This window comes from Cetorhinus maximus, chromosome 11 (genome assembly GCF_964194155.1).
Source record: "Cetorhinus maximus chromosome 11, sCetMax3.hap1.1, whole genome shotgun sequence".
Lineage (NCBI taxonomy): Eukaryota > Metazoa > Chordata > Chondrichthyes > Lamniformes > Cetorhinidae > Cetorhinus > Cetorhinus maximus.
The window spans coordinates 39,951,685-39,977,497 of NC_135889.1; the positions used below are offsets into that span (position 1 = coordinate 39,951,685).

General features: G+C 44.5%; 1 protein-coding gene across 1 annotated transcript in view; it reads left to right on the forward strand.

Moving 5' to 3' along the window:
* Window positions 1-25,813, forward strand: part of dnah7 (dynein, axonemal, heavy chain 7) — a 614,695-nt gene that overhangs the window by 306,785 nt on the left and 282,097 nt on the right. Inside the window, exon 38 of the mRNA XM_078551851.1 lies at window positions 22,589-22,715. Coding sequence (XP_078407977.1) covers window positions 22,589-22,715 — 127 coding nt within the window. The remainder of the gene's footprint in view (window positions 1-22,588; window positions 22,716-25,813) is intronic.

A 25,813-nucleotide genomic window follows, 5' to 3' on the forward strand; every position in this document is an offset into this window, starting at 1 on the left:
TGTGGCTCCAAAGCCGCCATTGGAGTTTTCACCTCACACCGGGGTCTGCCTCTATCTTCTTAGCAGCCAAATCTAATGGTGGTACTGCCAAGGAGGGAGTGTGGAAAAAAGAACAAAAGGGAAGGTCTGTGCAATGGGTGGAAGACAGGAGAGATTAAATGACATAAGGATTGATAGTACAAGGCAAGTAAAGGAAAGGGACAAGTAAAGAAACGCAAGATGTATCTAGAAGAGGTACGAATGGCAGAATACAGTCTGAAATTGTTGATCTCAAAGCTGCGTCTAGAAGGCTGTAAAATGCCTAACTGAAAGATTAGATGGTGTTCCTTGAGCTTACGTTGAGTTATAGGAGGCCAAGGAGAGAGAGGTCATTGTGAGAGTAAAGTAGAAAACTAGAATAACAGATGCCTGGAAGCTTGGGATCATGCTTGCGAACTAATGGAGGTGTTCTGCAAAGCAGTAACTCTGTACCCAAGGTAGAGCATTGTGACCAGCGGGTACAGTATTCTGAATTGAAAGAAGTACAAGTAGATGACTATTTCATCTGGAAGGAGTGTTTGGGGCCTTGGACAGTAAGGAGGAAGGAGGTGTTGCCTCTCCTGTGCTTACATGGAAAGCTGCCATGGGAAGGGGTGAGGAGTGGACCAGAATGTCGTGGAAGGTGGGGGTCCCTTCAGAATGCTTAAATGGGAGGGGAGGGGAAGATGTATTTGGTGGTGATATCACGCTGGAGGTGGTGGAAATGGTGGAGGATAATACGTTGAATATAGAGACTGGTGAGGGGGAAGGTGAGGGGAACCTTATCAGCACTTCACAGACACCACTGCTTGCTGTCTACTCCTGTCATATGATTTACCTCAAGACTGATGTCCATTTGGTAGGTGAAATGCATCAATGGCAATGTCTGGACAATGGAGACTTGAGTTTCCCACCTTCTCTCATGGATCACCTGCACTTCCCTTCTAAACTAAAGCTGGAGACCAATTTACTGCATTTCAGTAAGGCACTGAATGGCCAAGGAAAAACTTTCCTTGAACCTATTTAAATTGGCAGACTAAGTGTGCAAGCTATTGGTGACGACTGGCATGCCCTTGTTTGCTTACCGTGTCCAATTCTCCATGTAGGTGGCCATTCTTTCAATGGAACTGGACATCAGTGCAAATGTCTGAGACATCATGGCACTCATGGGAAAAACTTTCCCCCATTGCACTCCCTGTACGTGTAGGGGGGGATTCCCTCAGCCAAGAGTGCGTTCTTTCGTGCATGCGCACGGAAGAGCACACTGATCTCCCTGAGGCTAAGTGCTGCCTCAGGGAGATTGGATCCAAATTAAAAAATGTTAAACCAATGATAGCAAGATTTCCCTGACATGTCCCCTCATGTGACAGTTGGGACATGTCCATCACTTTTACTGAAAACTTTATTAAATATTTAAATGCCTGCCCGTGGATGAGGTTTCATGCTTTTTCTTAAACCCGACAAGGCTCCCGGCCTGCCCGCCAACCCTAAGGTTGGACGGGCGGGTCCATTAATTATGTTAATTACTTTTTAAATGGCCTCAATAGGCCGTTGACAGGTCGGCGGTGCGCAGCTGATTGGGCTGCGCCCCTGCCGACCTGAAAATGGAAATGATGCGGGGTGACATTGCGATTTCCACCCGACGTCATCCCACGTCATTTTATGCGTCGGCGAGTGGGCCCTGTCCCCGCTTGCCAACCGGAAGAGCCTCCCCCATGTTTCAGATGGACTCCTCTGTTCTTTCTCCAATGATGTGCACTGCCTCTGGAACTGCTGACAGAATGTCACAAATTTTCTGCTGCTGTTGCAGAATAGTCTTCTTCATAGATGACCCCGAAGCTCAGCAAATGCATTCAATTGAGCAGAGTTTGGATTGTCCTGCGCCTTCCGAGGGGTGTCCCCACTGCTGTCTTTTTCTCCAACACCTGCACTTGCTCACTTGTGATGCGTGACTCACCATGTGACCATGTAGCTACCTACCTTGGAGGCACCACCGAGGTGTGTGTATCTGAGCTGGTGGAAAGTGTGCACGAATCATGCGAGTATGCATCCTTAAAGAGCGCAACCTCCTCTGAGCAATCCCCGGCCTCCTCCAGATCAGCTCCTGCTTGGAAGACAATGGAAGATGAACAACATTAATTAGAACTGCTGGACATCAAAGTCATCATTGTCCTGATGATAACATTTCAGTTACAGGTGACAGCACATCAACATGAGTGATTATCACAAAGTATCTGGGAGACCACCTTTTTCCCTCTCCAATGAATAGGGACTCCACAACTCAGGTGAATTTCAATGCGTCCTCCTTTGCAGCAGTGAGGGTGACTATGGCTAGAGGGCTACTCCCAAGTTGCTGTCTCTTGCTGGTGCCCTACACTTTCTTTTCCTGCAAGCAGGGAAAGCAGAGAGTTATGAGTGTGAAAAATGGAATGTTTTGAGACGATGGAGTGACAATATTTGTGGAGGGTGACTGTGAGCGATGGGTGCGAGATGTCGATAAGATGTGTTTGGAGTGCAAACTCACTAGCGCATGGAGGCGGTTTTGCTGGGGAGGTGAGGGGAAATTTTGAAAATAGTGCATCAAGTTGGCTATCCGCTGTATTCCTGCCTCTAGCTGATCTTGCTGGAGGTGGATGAGCAACAGAAGTGGCCCCCCTCCTGACATTGGTGGGTAGCTAATTAGTACCAATTAGCTGGCCATTTGGAGCCAGATTTGGGACATCGGTGGTAGATGGCCCCATACTGCGGGTGAAGCCCCAGCTGATCCCTAGAGTGGCCTCCTGGCAGCAGGTCAAAAGGCCAGCGAAGCTTCCCTTATTGGTGCAGCCCACCCCCTCCCCACCTCCTAAACTTGGAGCTGCTTTTGCCACACGGCCACAGCTTCAGCCACAGACCCCTTTACAGTATATGGCCTGCAGCTATGGCAATAAATTATTTTTAAATTTTGCTACGTCTTCATGGTCTCCTGCCTGCTGCAGCAGAGCCCAACTTTCCAGGTGGGACTGCTGACAGCACAACTCTGTAGGTCTTCCCATTGGCCCAATGGGTAGACATCCCGCCTGCCATCCTTAACTGGACGGCGCTCCCAGAGGAGGCCTTGTATTTGGTTGCCTTTGGTAAGTTTGTTCAGATGGGATGGGCAGATAGGCATCACTAGTGGGATCAGGATCCACTTTTTGTCCAAACATTGGAAAATCTTTAAAGGCTTTAAAGGTAAGACTTTATCCTTTGTGTCAGTGGTAGCTGTTCAGATGGGGATGTGTGGAGGTGCCCTAAGAAAGTGATAGACAGAGCTGCAGGTCTGTTGGAGAGAAATGCAATTAAGGTGAAGACTGGGGATGGCAGAGTGAAGGGTTTGCACTTGAAAGTCACATGTCACACACCTCTCCTGCTCAGATGAGGCCATTGAACCTTTTTGGGCATTGTATCCAGGATTGTGGGACCATACTCCTGCTGCACACCTCCTCTGGCAAGTCGAGCCACACTTGTTTGCTCACAGATGCTGAACTCTTCCCCCTTTCCATCTGGGATAACACATCTCTGTGGGCCCTTATTGCCTGCAGCCTTACATTCAGGGAAGTAATTGAGAACTAGGGGAGTGGCTTGGGTTGAGGGGTGGTGGTGAGCCCTCCCACATTGGCACTCCAATACAAATATTTCTGCCTAAATGCAGACACTTGGAGAATTTATTTTCTTATTTATTCTTTCATGGGATGTGGGCATCGCTGGCAAAGCCAGCATTTGTTGTCCACCCCTAATTGCCCTTGAACCAAGTAGCTTGCCACACCATTTCAGAGGGCTGTTTAGAGTCAACCACTGTGGATCTGGAGACATATGTAGGCCAGACAAGGTAAGGACAGCAGATTTCCTTCCCTAAAGGACATTAGTGAACTAGGTGGGTTTTTACGACAATTGACAATGGTTTCATGGTCACTGTTATTGAGAATGGCTTTTCAATTCCAGATTATTAGTTGAATTTAAATTTCACCAGCTGCCATGGTGGGATTTGAACTCTTGTTCCCAGAGCCTGGGCCTCTGGATTACTAGTCCAGTGACATTACCACTACACCACCGTTTTTCCCAAATGGGTGAATGGATGAGTTAAAGGGGCCATTTAAATATAAATCCTTTGACAGACAGGTCAAGTTGTCATCACACCTCCCTAGCCTCACCCCCAGTGTTCCAATTGATTGGGAAACCCGGAAGCAGGATGCTAATGCCATGACTGAGTTAGAAAAACTCAGCAAAGCCCACTCCTAGATATTTCAGGCTCTTGACCTGCTGCTGGCTTCCCTCGCTGCAGCCGGATCTCACTGTTAAAAATAAGCCCTATGTTTCAGGCACCTGCACAATTACCAATTACCTGCACAGTCCCAAGTGGAACCTTGAACCAGGGCATGCACTGCAGTGCCTGTAGCTGCCAAGGGAACGGTGGCCCTTAACATTTAAGCAACTTCCAGGCTGTAGCAGGTGACATTGGCTGTACCTTCAAAATTGCAGTTGTATCAGGGAAGTCACTGAGGATCTCTACACCAGAAGGGACAGTAACATTGTTGTAATGCTACTGGACTAATAATCTAGCGGCAAAGGCGAATGCTCCGGAGGTATGAGTTCAAATCCCACCATGGCAGCTGGGAAAATTTAAATATAAATAATTAAATTTGTCTGGAATAAAAAATTTGCATCAGAAATGATGACCAGATTGTTGCAAAAATCTGTCTGGTTCATTCATGTTCTATTGCTTGACCAGCAGTGTATATAGCATTTGCAAAAGATTAGCAAAGATTTGAGGGGTGGCGGGGTGGTGTTAGCAAGTGATTGAAGAACATCAACTTGGTTTTGATGAGCTGGTGTCCGAGCTGCAGACAGTGTTATCTATTAGGAGGGGGAAGTTTATCTAGACAATTTGTTCCTTTGTTCTTAGGCTAAGAACAGGGGGGTGTGACTACAGATGAGTCAGGTAAGGCGATCAATAATGTAACAATGGAAGAGCCTCAGTCTTTGCACATGTCCAACTGGTTTAAGGTTCATGCAGCTTGTGTGGACGCGAGCAGAGACTGCAGGAAGGATGAGCAAACTGACCACAGCACCATGGTGCAGAGAACCATCAATTCAGGGAAGTAAAAAAGGAACGTAGCTGTAATAGGGAAGATTATAGTTAGGCGGATATATACTGTTCTCTGCAGCCAAGAGCGTGAGTCCCGATGGTTGTGTTGTTTTTCCAGTGCCAGGATTAAGGACATCTCCTTGGAGCTGGAGAGGAACTTGAATGGCAGGGGAAGGACCCAGTTGCCATGGTTCACCTGGGTACCAATGACATAGGTAGGACTGAGAAAGATGTTCTGCTGAGGAAGTATGAGTAGCTAGGTGCTAAATTAAAACGCAGGTCAGGAAAGGCAACAATCTTTAGATTACTACCTGAGCCATGAGCAAATTGGCATACGATAAATAAGATCAGAGAGCAGAATGTGTGGCTCAAAGATTGCTATAGGAGAAATGGATTTTGATTCATGGGGCACTGGCACCAGTACCCGGGAAAGAGGGTGCTATACCATAGGGATAGTCTTCACCTGAACCATGCTGGGACCAGTATCCCGGCGAATTGTATAACTAGGTCTGTAGTGGGAGCTTTTAACTAAATAGTGGGGAAGAGGAGGGTTCATGTGAGGGGAGATTTGGAAAGCTAAAGAGAAAGGGCAAGACAATAGTGCAGGGTAGCAACACACTAATGATACCAAATTGTGACAGGAAGGGACAAAGTGTAAAAACATAAGAGTGCACCAGCAAATAAGGTCAGAGTAGGGGAAAAATGGTAAAAAGACAAAAAGGCTCTTTCTCCTAATGCATGGAGCATTCGTTACAATATGAATGAATTGATAGCACAAATAGAAGTAAATGAGTATGCTATGACAGCCATTACAAAGATGTGGTTGCAGGGTGACCAAGGCTGGGAACTGAATATTCAAGGGTATTTGATACTTTGATAGGATAGGAAGAAAAGAGGAGGTGTGGTAGGATTTAGAAGGATGAGGGGGGATCTGATTGAAACTTACAGAATACTGAAAGGCCTGGATAGAGTGGATGTGGGGAAGACGTTTCCATTAGTAGGAGAGACTAGGACCCGAGGGCACAGCCTCAGAGTAAAGGGAAGACCTTTTAGAACAGAGATGAGGAGAAACTTCTTTAGCCAGAGAGTGGTGAATCTATGGAATTCATTGCCACAGAAGGCTGTGGAGGCCAGGTCATTGAGTGTATTTAAGACCGCGATAGATAGGTTCTTGATTGGTAAGGGGGTCGAAGGTTACGGGGAGAAGGCGGGAGAATGGGGTTGAGAAACTTATCAGCCATGATTGAATGGCGGAGCAGACTCGATGGACGGAATGGCCTAATTTCTGCTCCTATGTCTTATGGTCTTATGGTTTTATGGTAGCTCTGTTAATAAAGGATGAAATCAGTACAGTAGTGAGAAATGGTCTTGGCTTAGAAGATCAAGATGTGGAACAGTTTGGGTGGAAAAAATAAATAGGAAAGAAGTTACAGGTGGAAGTAGTTTATAGGCTCCCTAAAAGAAGTTATACTGTAGTGGTGATGTCACAATTTACTCGAAGTCCGAGTTGCTGTGGCAACATGCACTTTTACCTGCATTTTGTAATTCTGAGCTGTGGATAATGATGATAGAGGCTCAAACTTCTATTCTGTCACAAGGCTGACCTGGAATCTCACCCAGTCTTATTGTCTGCCATTGGCAAGTATTGGATTTGCAGATCGACACTCAACCTATTAGGCCGCATTATGAAAGAGCCTTGCTTGGGCATCAAGTCCTGGGCTGGGCCTCGAAGCTTTTGGCTCAGAGGCAGGGATGCTACACTGCAGGACAGAGTATAAATCAAGAAATAATAAGAACATAAGAAATAGGAGCAGGAGTAGACCATAAGGCCTGTCAAGCCTGCTCCAGCATTCAGTATGTTCATCGCTGATCTTGGGCTTCAACTCCACTTTCTCACCCACTCCCTATATCTCGTGATTCCCTGAGACCAAAATCTGTCTATCTCAGCCTTAAATATATTCAACGATGGAGCATCCACAACCCTTTACAGTGGAAAACCCCAAAGATTCACGACCCTTTGAGTGAAGTAAACCCAATTTACTCAGCCTTTATCATAGGACAACCCTCTCATCCCAGGATCTAAGATAGTGAGCATTTGCTGTACCAACTCCAATGCAAGTATATTCTTCCTTAAATATGGAGACCAAAATTACACACACTATTCCAGGTATGGTTTCACCAAAGCCCTGTATTGTAGAAAGCCATCTTTATTCTTGTATCCAATCTGCTTGCAATAAAGGCAAGAGGATTGGATGACATTTGCTTTCCTAATTGCTTGCTGTACCTGCATGCTAACATTTTGTGTTCCTTGTATGAGTATACCCAAGTCTCTCTGAACATTTACATTTACAACTTTCACACTTTAAAAAAATTATTCTGCTTTTCTATTCCTACAACCAAAGTAAATAACCTCATCCTTCCCCACATTATACTCCATCTGCCACCTTAATGCTCACTCACTTATTGTGTAGGGTTTTCACAAAGTCATGGGGACGCAGCAAATCTTTAAAAATGGCAGGCTGACCCAGATTTGGAGGCCTTGCCTCCACTTCTGACAGATCCAATTTTCACCAGTAGGGAAAAGCGTTGGGGCATAATTCACACATGAGGGAAATTCGAGCTCAGCAGGATCACTTGAGCTCACTGCTCAGTTCAAACAAACCCCACTTTAGCTATGGCTAGGGTCTTATCTCACAGTGTGGCAGTCATGAATTTTTAGAGTAGAAGTAAATGCTTGTAAAGGATGGATAATATCTGTAGTACCATCAAGCTGGAAAGTTATTTACATCTTTCATCCCTGTAAAATGTTTTTAAAAAACAGCCTGCCTGTGTCAGAGAGGGGTATAAAACCTTAAGCTGTGAAGTTATTTAAATCCCCAGCCCTTTAAAAATTAAAAGAATAGGCTGCCTGTGTCATAGAGAGTTGAAAAAAATCTGATCCACAATAGCTATTTGTTGACATTTCTCCAAGTGCTATCATTATGTTATTATTAATTCTTGGCTGCTATTCACAGTCTACAATTGTCTCAGCAGGGGTGCCAAAGTTCACATTTTGATTGACAGCTCAAAGAGGTTATTAAAAGATTAGCTGTCTTTGATGTGGATTTATGAGTACAAATCTGTTTGTTTTATAATGAGTTAAGTATTTGAGGGGATTTAAAAGTTTTGAGTGAGCTTTTATGAATGGGAGTGTATTTTTTAATACAGTGAAGGCTCCATGGTGAATACTGGGTGAGTTGCAGATAATGTGTGCCAGGTGGATCAAATACATGAGGGAAACTTGATCATGTTATCACAACGGTTTTGCAATTTGTATTTATTTTGAGATGCGTGCACTGAATTCAGGGGCAGAATTTTTCTGTCGGCGTGTGGGGGGGGGGGCGGGACCTGCACGCCGATGTGTAAAATGACGCGAGGTGACATTGGGCGCGCGTCCCGGTGTCACTGTGCGCCATCGCGATACTTTGCTGGGTGGGCGCGCGACAATGTCTGCTGCGCGCCCGCCAGTAATTACCAGGCCAATTAAGGTAGCTGAGGCTCCAATTGCCGTGGATTTTAAGGCACCTGTGCAATATTTGGTTCATCACATGAGCGCAACGGGCAGGCGGCTATCCAAAACTTTAATGAAACTCATCCATGGGCGGGAAAGAGGGATCATTATTTTTGCAAATCCAGACATTTAATAGTTAGTGCTCAGAAGTTATTGAAAGTTGTGTGTGTGAGGTGGAGAAGTGTCAAACACATAGCAGCTGCTTGGATTCCACTCATAACCTTCAGGTCAGCACTCTTCAGTGAGGATTTGTTTCGGGGCCTGGAGGTTTCAGCAAGCCTCCCTGAACCTGGGAATGGGAGGTGATCTCTCCACTTGAGGCACCTCATCTGAGGAGGAAGGGAGGGCTAGAAGGAGGAGGAGGCCAGGAGTGCACATTCACCCTCCTGGGGAGCCACGTTTGGGAGAATAGGCGCAGGTACAAGGGGTGCAAGGCCAAGAGGTAGTCCAAGGCACAAGGGGCCGCAGAAGACGCCACTATCCTGCTGCCAGGGTATACAGAGCGCGAAGCACCTACCTCAATATGTCTGAGGTGCAATGCCGAAGGAGGTTCCATCTTTCAAGGGAGACAGTCAACACTACCTCAGACATCCAGGGATCTCAACTAATTGTGTGGGTGGACACCCCATGCCAGTGGCTCTAAAGGTCACAGCTGCCCTCAACTTCTATGCCTCCGGCTCTTTCCAGGGCTCAGTGGGTGATCTCTGCAGTGTCTCCCAATCGGCTGTCCGCACTTGTGTCAAGCAGGTCATAAATGCTCTGTTCAGGCGTGTACTGACCTTCATCTGCTACCACTGGGACGAGGCCAGCCAGACACAGTGAGCCAGAGGCTTCACGGCCATTGCTGGCTTCCCCCGCGTCCAGGGTGCAATAGACTGCACACATGTGGCCATCAAGACGCCAGCAGGTGAGCCCGATGCCTTCGTCAACAGGAAGGGCTTCCACTCCAGGAACATGCAGATAGTATGTGATCACAGGATGCAGATCCTGCAAGTCTGCGCAAGGTACCCAGGCAGCTCCCACGACGCCTACATCCTCAGACACTCCCAGGTGCCGGGGTTCTTCAGTGCTCCAGCCCGGCTGGCTGGATGGCTGCTGGGAGACCAGGGCTATCGTCTCAGAAGGTGGCTCATGATGCCTCTCCTCCATCCAAGAACAGAAGCTGAGCAGCGGTATAATAGAAGTCACGCCTCCACAAGGGCTGTGGTGGTGTGAGCCATCGGTCTTCTCAAAATGTGCTTCAGATGTTTGGACTATTCCGGGGGCGCACTCCAGTACCCCCCAGATCGAGTGTCGCTAATATTGGTTGCACGCTGCACTCTGCACAATCTAGCTCTGCAAAGGGGGGACACTGTGGATGAAGAAGATGTAGATGGAGTGGCTGGGGCTGAACATGATGAGTCCAGCAGTGAGTCCGAGGATGAGCATGCACAGGGAAATGATGAGGGGGCATGGCTGACTCGTGCATGCTCCAGGGAGCAGGGCCACCCAGGACGCTCTAATCCAAGGAACCTTTAGCTAGCACAGCACATATGGATCTGCAACACAAGCCTGGCATGTATCCTCCATCCTGGAGACCTCATCTGTATGGATAGGAGGATTGTCGATAGGCGCCATCAATAAATCTAAAAGACACACAAATCACTCATCAAATCTCAGGAATCCATGCACCTTCCCAAAAAAAGAGACACCCACAGCCATTTGAGACGACATAAATTTAATACTGTAACCAAAGTCTCTTCACATAACAGAAATAAAATGGTGTTGCACTTCATACAAAGCTCGATGCAACGCATGGGGGAGTGGGGGCCAACAGAAAAGCACCAGTGATGAACCCGGGGTGTGCCTAAGGTGCCTTCATCTTTTGTTTGCTGGTGCTATGTCTTGGTGGTACCCCGTCGCTGGCACTGGCATCTGAGACAGCCTGCTCTCTCTGATGTCCTGTTGGCCTTGATGACCTTGGCGGACATCCTCTGGCCCGTTGAGCCTGTGATGGACCCGCCTGGGAGGGAGCTGCCAGCTCTGCAGCTGGCATCTCCCCAGTCATCACAGCCTCATTGGGTGCCACGGTCACTGGCAGAGGGGATGGAGGAGCTGCCGCCCTCATCCGGAGCACCCTGATAGGCGCCAGCAGAGTTCTGCCTGCGCCTGTCCACAACCGCTGTCCCCGGGAGTCGCCAAACACACTGGGCAAGCCTTAATTGGCACTCCAGTGCAAAATGGAAATGACCGCCAGCACCCGCTCCCACTCACCCCACCCGATATGGGGAAAGTTCTCCCCAAGAAATAATAAAACCACCAAGACTTTTAGAGATTGTTAAAAAAATAACTAAATTAAAATATTTATTCACAAAAGAGAAGATTTCAAGCACATATGTAGAACTACAAATTACTATTATAATAACTCCTAAAATCCCTAATTAACCTGACTCTCAGTTACACCCCTTTTAAGGCAACAGTCCAAAAATGGAGTTTTGGATTTTAAACAGATCCCAGCAAATTAATACATTACCCTTGACAGTGGCATTCAAAATGGCCTGCTCCTCCAGTTTCAGTTTCGGTAGACAGCAGGCTTATGCACAAATACTGGAGGCTTCATCAAGGCTATTTCACACACTTCTGTTAGACCTTACAATGCCTTCCCCTGACACACAGTCTCATTCTCCTCTATGTATGTTTCTCCCTTCTTAATATGTAAATTTCATTGTTTCCGTATGTCTTTGGAACTTTCTCATGATATAAATCTTTTCATGTTGCCAATATTCTCATTAACCTATTTGAAATTCAAATCTCCCTTCATCTATCTAAAAATCCAAATTCCTGTCACACTTTACATGTTAAGACCCCATTTACCTACTTAGCATTTCAAAGGCACTTCTACACCTTACTTCTTTTGATAACTTCAATTTGCAGTCTGCTTGGCTACAAAATGTAATTAAATCACACACAGACATAAAAACACGACCCCTCGTAAAGCTACTTTGCAATAAACTAGAAAAATATTATGAAAATTATTATACTTTCATGACAGGGGTGTAAGGGCAAAGGGTGATGGGTAGAGGCATGGGTTGGCATAAATTGGCATTAAGTTGGCATAGGGCTATAAGGAGCCAAACTTAGCCAGCTCTCCCCTCATACCTATGTAATTGGCTTTGTTTAAGTTTAAGATTCTTGTTTGGGAGCTTGTAAGAAATTTACTGCAATAATTGTGGGCAATTTTAACCATATAGATTGGGTGAATCAAATTGACAAAGGTGTCCTGGAGGATGAATTCATAGAGTATATTCAGGACAGTTTCTTAGAACTAATGAGGGAGTAGGGTATTTTAGACCTGGTAATGCGTAATTAATTCATTAATTAATGACCTTATAGTGAAGGATCCTCCAGGCAAGAGAGATCATAACATGATTGAATTTTGCACCCAGTTTGAGGGTGAGAAATTTGGGCCTGAAATTAGTGTCTTAACCTTAAATAAAGGCAATAACGAAAGTATGATGACAGAGTTGGCTAAAGTGGACTGGGGAGAAAAAGTTAAAAGATAAGATGGGTAAGAAACAGTGGGAGACATTTAAGAATAAGGATTTAAGTTTCATAACTCTCAATAAAGATACATACCATTGAGGAAGAAGGACTCTATGAGAAGGGTGCAATATCTATGGCTAAATAAGTTAAGTATGGTAGCAAATTGAAAGAGCTGACATACAATGCTGTGAAGATTAGTTGTACACCAGAAGATTGGGAAAAATTTGGAAACCAGCAAAGGGTGACGAAAAAAAAAGGAGGGAGAAATCAGGGTATGAGAGTAAACTAGCAAGAAATATAAAAACAGATGCTAAAAACTTTGATAAATAGCTAAAAAGGAAAAGAGTAGCTCAAATAAGTGATGGTCCCTCAGAGGATGGGACTGGGGAATTAACAATGGGAAGCAAGGAAATGGCAGAGGCTTGAACAAGTATTTTGTACCTGTCTTCACAGTAGAAGACGCAAAAAGCATCCCAAGAATAGTTGAAAATCAAGTGGTAAAAGGTGGTGCGGGGTGGGGGGTAGGAATTTAAAGGAATTACCATCACTGGAGAAAAAGTAATGGAAATACTAATGGGACTTAAAGCTGACAAGTAGACTGAACCTGATGGCCTGTATCCTTAAATTAAGTGGCTACAGAGATAGTGGATGCATTGGTTGTAATCTACCAAAATTTCCTAGATTCTGAAAAGGTACCAGTGGATTGGAAAACTCGAAATGTAATATATCTGTTCAAGAAAGGAGAGAAACAAAGCAAGAAACTGTGGGCCAGTTAGCCTAACACCTCTCATTGGGAAAATGCTGAAATCCATGATTGAAGAAGTAGTGGCAGACATTTGGGGCGGAATTTTTAGGTCAGCATGCGGGCATGCCCCCGACCCGAATGTTCGTGAAATCGCGCAGAATGACATTGGGCGAGTGTCCCGACATCATTCCGCGTTTGTGCGATATTTCAGTCAGCGGGTGTGCATGAGTGTCGGAAGCATGCCCGCCGACAATTAAGAAGACAATTAAAGTTGTTAAAGTGCAATAGTCCCCGCTCTTTCGTGGCCTGTCCGCAATCTTACGTTAGTGGATGGGTGAAGCTGCCAGGCAGACTTTGCATTTTTGATGAAACCTCATCCAAGGGCAAGATGAGGTTCCTGTTATTAAATAAGAAAAAGTATGGACAGGATTTTCAACATGTATATGTTCAAATGACTGATTCTGATGCGTGGACATTTTTTTTGTGGATTTTAAAATCTTTATTTAATTGTTTTGAAGTCTTCAGCTCCCTGTGGCAGCTATCTGCCTTCAGGGAGCTTTCATTCAGCGCTAGCCCACACCCGCACTTACGTCAGTGCCTGTCCCCTCCCACCCCCACACCGGCAGCACTGAGCATTTCAGTGCGCTCTTCACGCTGGCTGGCTGTTAATTGGCCAGCCAGCTTGAAGTCGCAGTTGGGGGCCGATTGTGGCCGGCGGTCTGTTCCACGGCTGCTCCCGGGCCTGCTGATTGCGCCCGCATGCCAACCTAAAAATCCTGCCGTTAGAAAATCATAATACAATCATGCAGAGCCTAGAATGGTTTTATGAATGGGAAATTGTGTTTGAGAAATTTATTAGAGTTTTTTGAAGATGTACCAAACAGGATGGATAAAGGAGAACCAATAGATGTGTTTAGATTTGGAAGCAGTATTTGGATATTCCAATCAGCATTCAATAAGATGTCACATAAAAGGTTACTACAGAAGATAAGAACTGATGGTGTTAAGGGAAATATATTAGCATGGATAGAGCATTGACTGACTAACAGGAAGCAGAGAGTTGGGATAAATTAGTCATTTTTAGGTTGGCAAACAGTAGCTAGTGGAGTGCCACAGCGATCAGTGCTTGAGCCCCAACTATTTATCATCTATATTAATGATTTAGATGAAAGGACTGAGTGCATTTTAGCCAAATTTGCTGACAATACAAAGATAGGTAGGAAAGCAGGTTATGAGGAGGGTACAAAGGCCAAGATTTTCCAGCCCTGCCGTGGCGGGACCCGCTGCGGGGAATGTGGTGGGCCATTCAAAAGTCCCTTGACTTGCGGTGAGACTGGAAAATCCGGGCCAAAGAGCCTGCAAGATGATATAGATAGGTCAAGTGAGTGGGCAAAAATCTGGCAGTTGGAGGGTAATGTGGAAAAATGTGGGAAAAATAGAAAAGCAGTATGTTATTTAAATGGAAAGAGACTTCAGATTACTGTGGGATGGAGGGACCTGGGTGTCCTTGTACATGAATCACAAAAAGTTAACATGCAGGTACAGCAAGTAATTTGGAAGGCAATTGGAAAGTTGATCTATATTTCAAGGGAAATGGGGCATAAAAGCAGGGAAGTTTTATTGTCTAACTTTACAGGGCGTTGGTGAGATCGCATCTAGACTATTGTGAACAGTTTTAGTCTCCTTACTTACGGAGGGATATACTTGCATTGCAAGCAATTCAGAGAAGGTTTACTCAGCTGATATTTGGGATGAAGGCTTTGTTATATGAGGAAAGGTTGAGCAGGTTGGAGTTTAGAAGAATGAGTGGTGATCTTATTGAAACATATAAAATTCAGAGGGGGCTTTAGAGGGTAGATACTGAGAGGATGTTTCCCACATGGGGAAATCTATAATTAAGGGGCACAGTTTAAAAATAAGGGGTCTCCCATTTAAAACAGAGGTGAGGAGGAATTTCTTCTCTGAGTGTCGTTAATCTTTGGAATTCTCTTCCCCGGAAAGCACTGGAGGCTGAGTCATTGAACATATTCAAGACTGAATTGGACAGATTTTTGATCTACAACGGAGTCGAGGGTTATTTGAGTGCCAGCAGGAAAGTGGAGTTAAGGCCACAATCAAATCAAGCATGATCCTATTGAATGGCAGACCAGGCTCGAGAGGCCGAATGGCCTACTATTGCTCCTATTTCTAATGATTCTTACAATCACAACTCTGCAATCCTGCTGCATCCAATCCTGAATGGTGGTGGACAATTAGGCAACTAACTAAAGGTGAAGGCTCCATAAACATGCCCATTTTCAATGATGGCAGAGCCCTGCATGTCAATGAAGGAAACAAGGCTGAAGTATTTATAACCATCTTCAGTCAGAAGTCCTAAGTGGATGACCCATTTTGCCTTCCAGAGGTCACCAGCATCATGGATGCTAATCTTCAGCCAATTTGATTCATTGCATGTGACATCAAGCAAGGGCTGAAGGCACTGGATATAATAAAGGCTATTGTTCACGACAACATCCTGGATGTAGTGCTAAAATCCTGTACTCAAGAACTAGCTACACCACTAGACAAGTTGTTTCAGTACAGCCACAACACTGGCATCAACCCAACATTTTACAAATTCCCCAGATATGTCCTCTCCACAAAAAGAGGGACAAATCCAATTAGGCCCATTACTGCCCCATCATTTTATTCTCAGTCTCCAGAAAAATGATGAAAGGTGCTGCTAATAGTGCTATCAACAGCAATGAACCTGCTCATCGACGCTCAATCGCAGTGCCTATCAGCTCCAGACCTCATTACAGCTTAGATCCAAATATGGATAAAATAGCTGAATTCCAGAAGTGAGGTCAATGAGACTCAAAGGATACTTCATCACTGGTTGGATTCAAACTTAGCACAAAGGTGGTTGTTGGAGGTCAAACATCTCAATCCCAGGACATCATTGCAGGAGTTCCTCAGATAAGTATCCTGGGTCCAACCATCTTCAGCTGCTTCATTAACGACGATCCCTCCATCCCTGGCAGGTAACATTTGCGCCACATTAGTGCCAGCCAATGCCTATGTCCAACATGAGGGAATTGAACTATCTTCCCTTTACATTCAACAGCTTTGCCATTGCTTAACCCCCCAACTCATGACTCCCCAAAGCCTCTCCACCATCTACAAGGTACAAGTGAGGAGTGTGATGGAATACTCTGCACTTGCCTTGTAAGATGCAGCTCCAACAACACTCAAGAAGCTCAACACCATCCAGGACAAAGCAGCCCACTTGATCATCACCCCTTTCATCACCTTAAACGTTCACTATCTCCACCACCGATGGACAGTGGCAACACTGTGTACCATATACAAGATGTACAAGGTGCAGCAACTTGACAAATTCCCTTCAACAGCACCTTCCAAACCCTGGCCTCCAGCAACTAGAAGGACAAGGGCACCAGACACATGGGAACACCCCCAGCTGCGAGTTCTCTCCAAGCCACACACCATCCTGACTTGGAACTCTATTGCCTATTCCAGGGTCTTTATCCTGGAACTCCCTTCCCAACAGCATTGTGGGTGTACCTACACCAGATGGACTGCAGTGGTTCAATAAGGTGGCTCACTATCACCTTACCTTGTCAAGCGCAATTAGGGATGGACAACAAATGCTGGCCTTGCTAGCAACATTGACATTCCATGAAAGAATAAAAAAAAAGATGAGGGTGACATTCATGAAGCAGCTGTAGATGTTTGTGCCTTGGATACTAACCTCAGGATATCTTGAAATGATGTCCTGTAATTGAGATAATTGGGCTCCAACAACCAGCACCATCTTTCTTTGTGTATGAATCCAACCAGTGGCAATTTATCCCTGTGATATTCATTGACGCCACTTTTGGAATTCAGCTCTTTCGTCCATATTTAGACCTTGGCCATTAAGGCAACAGTTGACTGAATGTGGCACCAAGGAACCGTAGCAAAATTGTCATCTATCAGAACTGGGGGAAAACTGTATACTGGTTGGTGTTATACCTGGCACAAAGGAAGATAGAGGCCAATCATTTCAGCCTCAGCACATCACTGCAGAAGTTCCTCAGGGTAGTGGCCTAGGCCCAACGGTGGGGATCCTTGCTGATCATTGCACAGTGTTCAGTGCCATTTGCAACTCCTCTGATACTGAAGCAATTATGTCTACATGCAGGAAGATCCGGACAACATTCATGTTTGGGCTGATAAATAGCAAGTAACATTCGTACCACGCAAGTACCAGGCAAAGACCATCTCCAACAAGAGAAAATCTAACCTCCTTCCCTTGACGTTCAGTTGCATTACAATCACTAAATCCCCCACTATCAACAACCTGAGGGTTACCATTGATCAAAATTTAATTGGACCAGCCATAAATTCTGTGGCTATAAGAGCAGGTCAGAGGCTGGAAATTCTGCAATGAGTAACTCATTTTCTGATTTCTCAGAGTCTGTCTATCATCCAAATGGCACAGGGAATGTCATTGAATACTCTCCACTTGCGTAAATGAATGCAGTTCCAATAACACACACAAAACTTGACAGCATCCAGGACAAAGCAGCCCACTTGATCGGTACTCCATCCATCATCTTAAACATTCACTTCCTTCAGAACCAGGGCACAGTGGCTGCAATGTGTAACATCCAGAAGATGCACTGCTGCAACTCGCCAAGGCTTCTTTGACAGCACCTTCCAAACCTGTGACCTCTATCACCTTGAAGAACAAGGCAGCAGACGAATGGGAACACTATCATCTGCAAATTCCCCTCCCAGTCACACACCATCCTGACTTGGAAATTTATCCCCATTCCTTCACTAGCACTCTATCAACATCCTAGAATTATCTCCCTATCAGAACTGTGCGTGTACGTACACCATGCTGACTGAAGTGGTTCATGAAGACAGTGCACCACTACCTTCTCCTGGGCAATTAAGGATGAACGGAATTCTGGCCTTACCAGTGACACATACAATGAGCAAATTAAATAAAAAATTGTCCCCATAAACAGAGAGAAGCAGGATGAGAGAATGCTTGGCTTTGCTTACATTGCAGCTTTCCACAGGGTGCAAGGTGTCATGGCCACTTTGCATGCTGCCCATCGCCAACTTGCATGGGTGAAAGGAAAGGCATCCACTCCCTCAACTTGCAGCACATTTGCAACTACAGGCAAATCATGTAGGACTGTGCCCTCTTTCCTGGCATCAGTCATGATGCAAGAGTCCTCTGAGTCACCTTTACTTTAAGCAAGCTGTCATCTTATAGGCTGACTACTGGGCAACAAGGTCTATTGCTTTTAGACTTAGAAAATGGGCACAGCTCCACCACTGGCCTGTAATGAGAGCAATGCTGCCACCAGAAATATCATCAAGCAGGCATCTTGCATGCTCAAGCAACATTTCTCTACCTGGAACATTCCAAAGGTGCTTTGCAATATCCAGATACCTGAACCAGTATGCAGATTTGTGGTCATCCACTGCATACTGCATGACCTTGCCAACATGAGGGACTGTCACTTTGGCAGCAAGAAGTGCAGCAGCAGTAGGAGGAGAAGCATGAAGCGAATGAACCGGTAGTGCCTTTAACCACCAGAGCTCTAAGAGCAACTCATCCAAGGACCTTTCACAAGAACCAACTCTCCCATCCTCAATAAATCAACTGTCCCACTTTCCTTGCTGCCACCACTTGTTGCCTTCAGTCCAATTTTATATGTTTTCATAGAATGGTTACAGTACAGAAAGAGGCCATCTGGTCCATTGTGCCTGGACCAGCTCTCAGCAAGAGCAATTCATCTAGTGCCTCCTTTTCCCTGTAGCCCTGCAATTTTTTCCTCTTCAGATAATGATCTGAAAGTCACAATTGAATCTGCCTCCACCACACTCTCAGGCAGTATGTTCCAGATCCTAGCCACTCGATGATTAAAAAAAGCTTTTCCTCATGTCTTTGTTACTTCTTTTGCCAGTCACCTTAAATCAGTTCGCAACCCTTCCTCAAACGCAATAGTTTATCTCTATTTACGCTGTTTAGATCCCCTCATGATTTCATATATCTCTATCAAATCTCCTCTCAGCCCTCATTTCTCTAAGGAGAACAGACCTGGCTTCTCCATCCTCACCCCTGAAACCATTATCAACAATCTTTCCACAACTTTGCTAATGCATTCACATCCTTCCTAAAGTGTGGTGCCCAGAAATGGACACAATGCTCCTGTTGAGGCCAAGCCAATGCTTTATCATAACTTCCTTTCTTTTGTACTCCATGCCCCTATTTATAAAGCCCAGAATCCCCTGTGCTTTATTAACCACTCTCTTAATCTTCAATGATTTGTGCACATAAACCCCAGGCATCTCTGCTTTAGCATGACCTTTAGAATTGTGCCTTTTATATTCTCTCTCCCCATTCTTCCAACCAAAAAGAATCATTTCACGCTTCACTGCATTAAATTTCATCTGCCATTGTCCGCCCATTCCAATAACCTGTCTACATTCTTTTGAAGTTTAAGGATATTCTCCTCTCAGTTCAGAATACTTCCAGGTTTTGTGTAAACTGCAAATTTTGAAATTGTGCCATGTAAACCAAAGTCTAGATGAATTCATATATGTCAGGAAGAGCAGGGATCCTAACACTGACCCCTGGGGAAATGCACTATAAACCTACCTCCAGTCTGAAAAATAACTATTTACCACTACTATTTGTTTCCTGTCACTCAGCCAATTTTGTATCCATGTTTCTACTGTCTCTTTTATTCCATGAACTCTAACTCCAATTACAATTCAATTGTGTGGTACTTTATCAAATACCTTTTGGAAGTCCATGTACACCACATCAACCATATTATTTGTTACCTCATCAAGGCACTCAAGCAAGGTAGTTAAACATGATTTACCCTTAACAAATTTGTGTCAGCTTTCCTTAATTAACCCACATTTGTCCAGTGACTGTTCATTTGACCCAAATTAAAGTTTCCAAAAGCTTCCCCACATAAAGGTTAAACTGACTGGCTTGCTGTTGTTGGACTTATCTTTACACCCTTTTTTGAGCAAGGCTGTAACATTTGCAATTCTACAGTCTTCTGGAGCTACTTCTGTCTAAGAAAGATTGGAAAATTATGACCAGTGGCTCTACATCCTTGGATGCATCTCATCCGGTTCTGGTGACTTATCAATTTTAAGTACAGCTAGCTTAATTAGTGCCTCATCTTTAACAATTTTTAACCCTCCAATTGTCTGGACTACCTCCTCTTTCACCATGATTTGGACAGCATCCTCTTCCTTGGTAAAGACAGATGCAAAGTATTCATTTAGTACCTCACCTGTCTCCATACATAAATCCCCTTCGTGATCCCTATTTGGCCCCATCTTTTACCACACCCATTGTATTTATATGCTTGTAAAAGACTTTGGGATCCTCATTTATATTCTCTACCAGTTTCTTCTCGTACTCTCTCTTTGCTTCTCTTATTTTTTTTTCAATTTCCATTTGAAGCTGATTGAGCCTGACTCTCAATTGTATTACCCACCTGACATCTGCTATATGCAGTCTTTTTCAGCTTCATCTTACTCTCTATCTCTTTCATCATCCAAGGAGCACCAGATTTGTTTGCCCTTCCTCAAACCCTTGTGGGAATGTTTTGTCCTCACCTATGTGCAAATGTAAACACCAAGCCAAGTCCAGAAGAGAAAAACAAATTTATCCAACAACTCAATCCTACCTGTGTCTATTGGTTAACAGAAATAATTAAGAATCACTGATGTGGAAATCCTCAGTCCCTGTTTATGCCCTTTTACCTATTCAAGTGCTCCTACAAAGCGTTTCCTCAGTGCTTACAGCCTTCAGAACTTGTATTGAAGACTTTTCAGATATGCCTCAACACTCTTATTGTTCTGAGTGAGAATAGAGTGCGGGAGAATGCAATGTTTCGAAAGCCCCTGTCAACAGTGGGCTCCATACCCAATATGGCAGGGTGTTGGAGCTTGGACTTCTCAGCAGAGCTCCTGTCACAATTGTCATATTCATGGATTTGGCCATTCAGTCAATGTTAGATAGATATGCTCTCTGTGCTCTGCACAAAGCCCTGATGCAAATTGGAGCAAGACTCCATGTTCTGAATCATTACATGCAAACTTACTGGCGGGCTCCACAGTCCACCTAGGGTGGAATTTTACAGCCCCTCCCACTGGCGGGATTTTCCATTCCCACCGAAGACAATGCAGTTTTGAACAGCTCACTGTATTTTACAGCCCCACCCACACTGTGATGGGTCTGTAAAATTCCGCCCCTAGAGTTTCCTAGTTTATGCTTATAAGCCTTCTTCGGAAAACCAATGCATAATTTCTGGCAACTTCCTCAATTAAAATGGATGGGTGGCCTTTTATTTTCCACATTGATACTCAAAGCCTGCCTGGTGCAACTTTCAGGCTGATCTGCAAATGGGCGAGAAGCATCCCTGCTTCTTTCACATGGAGATGGACATTCATGTGCAAATTGGGGTCCTTGAGTTTCCTGATTGTAATTTTCAGGCAGAAATAAGCGGATTACCAATCTACTGCAAATGATGGGCTACAGCCTATTTGGCACCCAGAATTCATAGGTTATGTTCAAATGAGACCTGAATCAAAAATAGTTTGGGCCTCCTCAGAGTAGACATCAAATGGGTTTTGCAGCCTCTATGCCAATTTGGCACAAATTTCTGGTTTAAATTGATCATTCCCCCTGCCCCCCCCCAGTAGTGAAAAATCTAGGCTGCAGTATTCTGTCAGTGTTAAAGTAAGAATTCTATGAATGGAAATTTATCAGTGCCTGGTATCGGGAGTGGAGGTATTATTATGGTTGCAATGCAACCAAACCAGCAACCAAAAATGCCGGCACTTCTTGTTCCTCCCCAGGTAGTTCACTTGGCTGGAGAATCAAATTTTGGACCACTTGACTTGTTCGCTGACATGCTCTCAGGTAAATTCTGGAAACAGCATGAAAGGAAAATGGGAGATGGTCCAATCATAGACCAATGGTAACCCTCCAGAGGACTATGGAGCCTGGAGAATCACCCTTGTTCTTCCTGATCCCACAGAAAGATTTGCTTTAATTCTTTTTAAAAGAACTTACCTTATGTTGGGGGCCACTGATGGGTTATGCCACAGGAGCCTAAAACAGGCGTTAGGCACATTATTTACATATGTGAGGGAATTTATACCTTTTGATATCACTGCCAGGGATGCCTAAAATGACCAGACTCAATGTTGTTTGTACATTTCTCAGACATTCTTAGGACATTGATCCCCCCAAATTGGGCCTTAAGCCTGGTTTATGCCTGAAAAATAGATGCAATAAGGTTGAATTTCTATCTCTGTAATTCTATTTTAAGTTAATACCAAAAAATAATTGCTTCCTTATTTATAAATTTACATTTTGTGGTGACTTTGCTTCCATTTTGCTCACTAATAATCTTTCTGGCTTTGCTAAATGGCATTGCCAAACTAATACCAGTTTATGCAACAGGCATTGGCTAGCGATTGTCTCAAGGTGTCTCACTTAGGACTTTGTACCCAGCTCCCAGAACAATAATCCGTGTTGTATCACTGTTTCCTTTGCTGTTTTATTATGAGTTTTGCTATGTTAATAACAAAGTTATTTTGTTCTTAGGTGGCGGTCGAAATCCAATTACACCTCGATTCATGAGGCACTTTAATACTGTGACTATTAATGAATTTGATGATCAAACCATGTTCATCATTTTCTCTCGGATTCTTGACTGGCAGTTTAACATAAGGTATGTTGCCCTACTTAAAGATTTAAATGTTGGAATGAACTGGCAGAAGTTTTAGTCACTTTTAAATTACTTCCAACTTTATCTAACTCAGTTTTAAAAAAAATGTCAGCATGGGAAAGGCTTAGAATGATCTGCGAAAGTGCTGTTATAAATTATGTTCTCACTTGTTTGCTTTTACTTTATTGCTTTCAATCTTTGGCCGCTCTTAAAATGATGAACTGTTGTTGCACCTTAAAAAAAAAGTAGTATCCATTCAAAGTTTCTTGAGGGACACACAAGCTTCCTGAATTTGCCTTCTGCATACCCATTGGTGTAAGTATTCATGAAAAGTGGTATAAAAGCAATATATTAGCTAACCAGGAGGAAACTTCTGTGCAGCAGTGTGTATACTTGAGGTTCAGTGAAGGTGATTGGCAGCTCAAGCTGTACAGAAAGGGCATGGCACTGATGTGACCTTCATCTCAAGGCAACTGGCTCCTTGCACAGAGTCACTATTGGCTGCATCTCTGTAGGGGTCTCCTGAGCTGCCTGGTCTCACATCCTCCAACTGAAATACAGCAATGTGTGGGGTGGATGGAAACTTGCTGCTGCCCCGAGAGACAGTAGTATCATGTAGCTGAGACTCCTGAGTAGCTGGGTCATTATCCTCTTCATCATTTGAGGACAAACATGTACACTTGCTTGCTTAGTTCTTTCATTTATCTCTCAAATTGTTTCACCAATATTTTTATATTGCTGGACAGAGTTATGAGTATGCAAGTGTCTTCAGTGTCTTGAGGTCAGCAGGGCATAGCACCAAGCCGGAGGAGATGAATGCACAATTTCCTCATTCAGCATTCTGAGTGATCTTGGAGGGTATTGAAAGCAGAATGTAGAGTTTTCTAAGTATGGCCGTCACCAAATCTCCCATAATTGTTATCTCTTGTGTCACTTGGAGGGAAGTGGCACTGACTGCCAACTCACTAACACCCTGAGGACTGAAGAACAGTGTGACAAGAAATTCTACATGCTCAAAAGGGTAGGCAATGTAAAAACTGTACTTTTTCCCATATTTCTTCCTTGGCACATTCTGGGCAACAGCACAAGCTTCACCCTTTTAAAACAACACTTCAAAAGCTAATCCTTCATAATGCATTTTAGTTAAGGGAGTGCTCCAACTTGGCATCTTGCATTATGGCTGCACAGCTCCTCTCAATAATTACTGCCACACACAACTCTAAAATCCCTTTCTCCACTTTAACAGCCTCATATATCCACTCTTCTTACTTCATCTCTCCAATGCCAATGGGTGCACTCCAAAATTTGGCAGACCTACCCTTTTTATGCTATCATCTTGCAATGCCCAACACTTGCAGGACACTGGAGGGGGTTTCTCCAACCATAGCTGCCTCCACTTCCTTCCCTGTCTCCTTAATCTCCAGAGGGCGATGCTCACCTATTTTTGGCTTCTACCCTCCTTTCCTCCAGTTTGACTACAGAAACAGGCATCACAGGAGGAGATAGATCATAATGATGAAGAGGATAATGAAGATCCAGCTACTCAGGAGTCTCAGCTACATGATACTACTGTCTCTCGGGACAGGAGAAAACTTCCATCCACCCCACGCATTGCTGTATTTCAGTTGGAGGATGTGAGACCAGGCAGCTCAGGAGACCCCTACAGAGATGCAGCCAATAGTGACTCTGTGCAAGGAGCCAGTTGCCTTGAGATGAAGGTCACATCAATGCCATGCCCTTTCTGTACAACATGAGCTGCCAATCACCTTCACTGATCCTAATGTTCAGGTGGCACCCAGAAGATGCGCAAGAACCCCGTTGGAGAACCATTAACCAAAATAACCAAATTTGCTGACTGACCCCCAAATGAAGAAATTATCAACAATATTCCGCTTTTTGTAGCTTTTGCTTTAACTCAGAACCCACGTAAATTAAACTTGAATTAACATACAAATTACGGTTGGTATGAACAATAAATTACACATGGAATAGCAGATACAACAAAAACTATGTCATGAGATTACAAGCATTCACATCACTCCCCGCACAAATGTGGCACCATGTGCAATCTCACAGTCTTTGAAACTTGGCCTCTGGAATGTCGGAGATCTCACTTTTTTCACTCAGTGGACTTGGTCCTCAAGTCATACAAACATACGAATATACGAATTATGAGCAGGAGTAGGCCACTTGGCCCCTCGAGTCTGCTCCACCATTCCGGTAAATCATGGCTGATCTGATTCTAACCTTCCACCTACCACTGGCAACCTTTCACCCCCTTGTTTATCAAGAATCTATCTAGCTCTGCCATAAAAATATTGAAAGACACTGCTTCCGGCTTTTCAGGAAGAGAGCTCCAAAAGACTCACGACCCTCTGAGGGAAAAAAATTCTCCTCATCTCTCTCTTAAATGCGCGATCCCTTATTTTTAAACAGTGACCCCTAGTTCTAGATTGTTCCACAACAGGAAACTCCCTCTCCACATCCACCCTGTCAGGACCCCTCAGATTCTTAAAGCTTTCGATGAAGTTAACTCTTACTCTTCTAAACTCCAGTGGATACAAGCCTAGCCTGTCCAAACTTTCCTCATAAGATAACCCTCAGTTTAGTAAACCTTTAGAAATGCTTCTAATGCATTTACATCCATATTTAAATAAGGAGACCCACACTGTATTCCAGATGTGGGACGGAGTCATCCCAGATTTGCATTAAGTGCGGTAGTGGGCACGTTTTACCCGCTGACCGCAATGGCAGGTTTTCACGTCATTTCATCTCATTCCAACATCATTAATTATGTCAGGAAACATGCTGGGTCACTGGCAGGGCAGCCTCTGATTCGCCCATCCCACCATCACTTCAGGCCTTCAGTAACCAGGCGCCATATTTAAAGGCTGTCCATGCACAGAGCTAGCACTCTTTAAGAGATAGGAAGCTACTGGGAACTTATGGCTGCCAAAGGGAGGAATCATGCTGCCCCCAGATTTAGCAACGCCTCCCTTGAGCGCTTACTGGACACAGTGGAGGCCCGCTGCAATGTCCTCTACTCCCGCTCTGGACGAAGACCAGCAAGCAAGGTCACCAATCTAGCTGGGGGGCGGTGG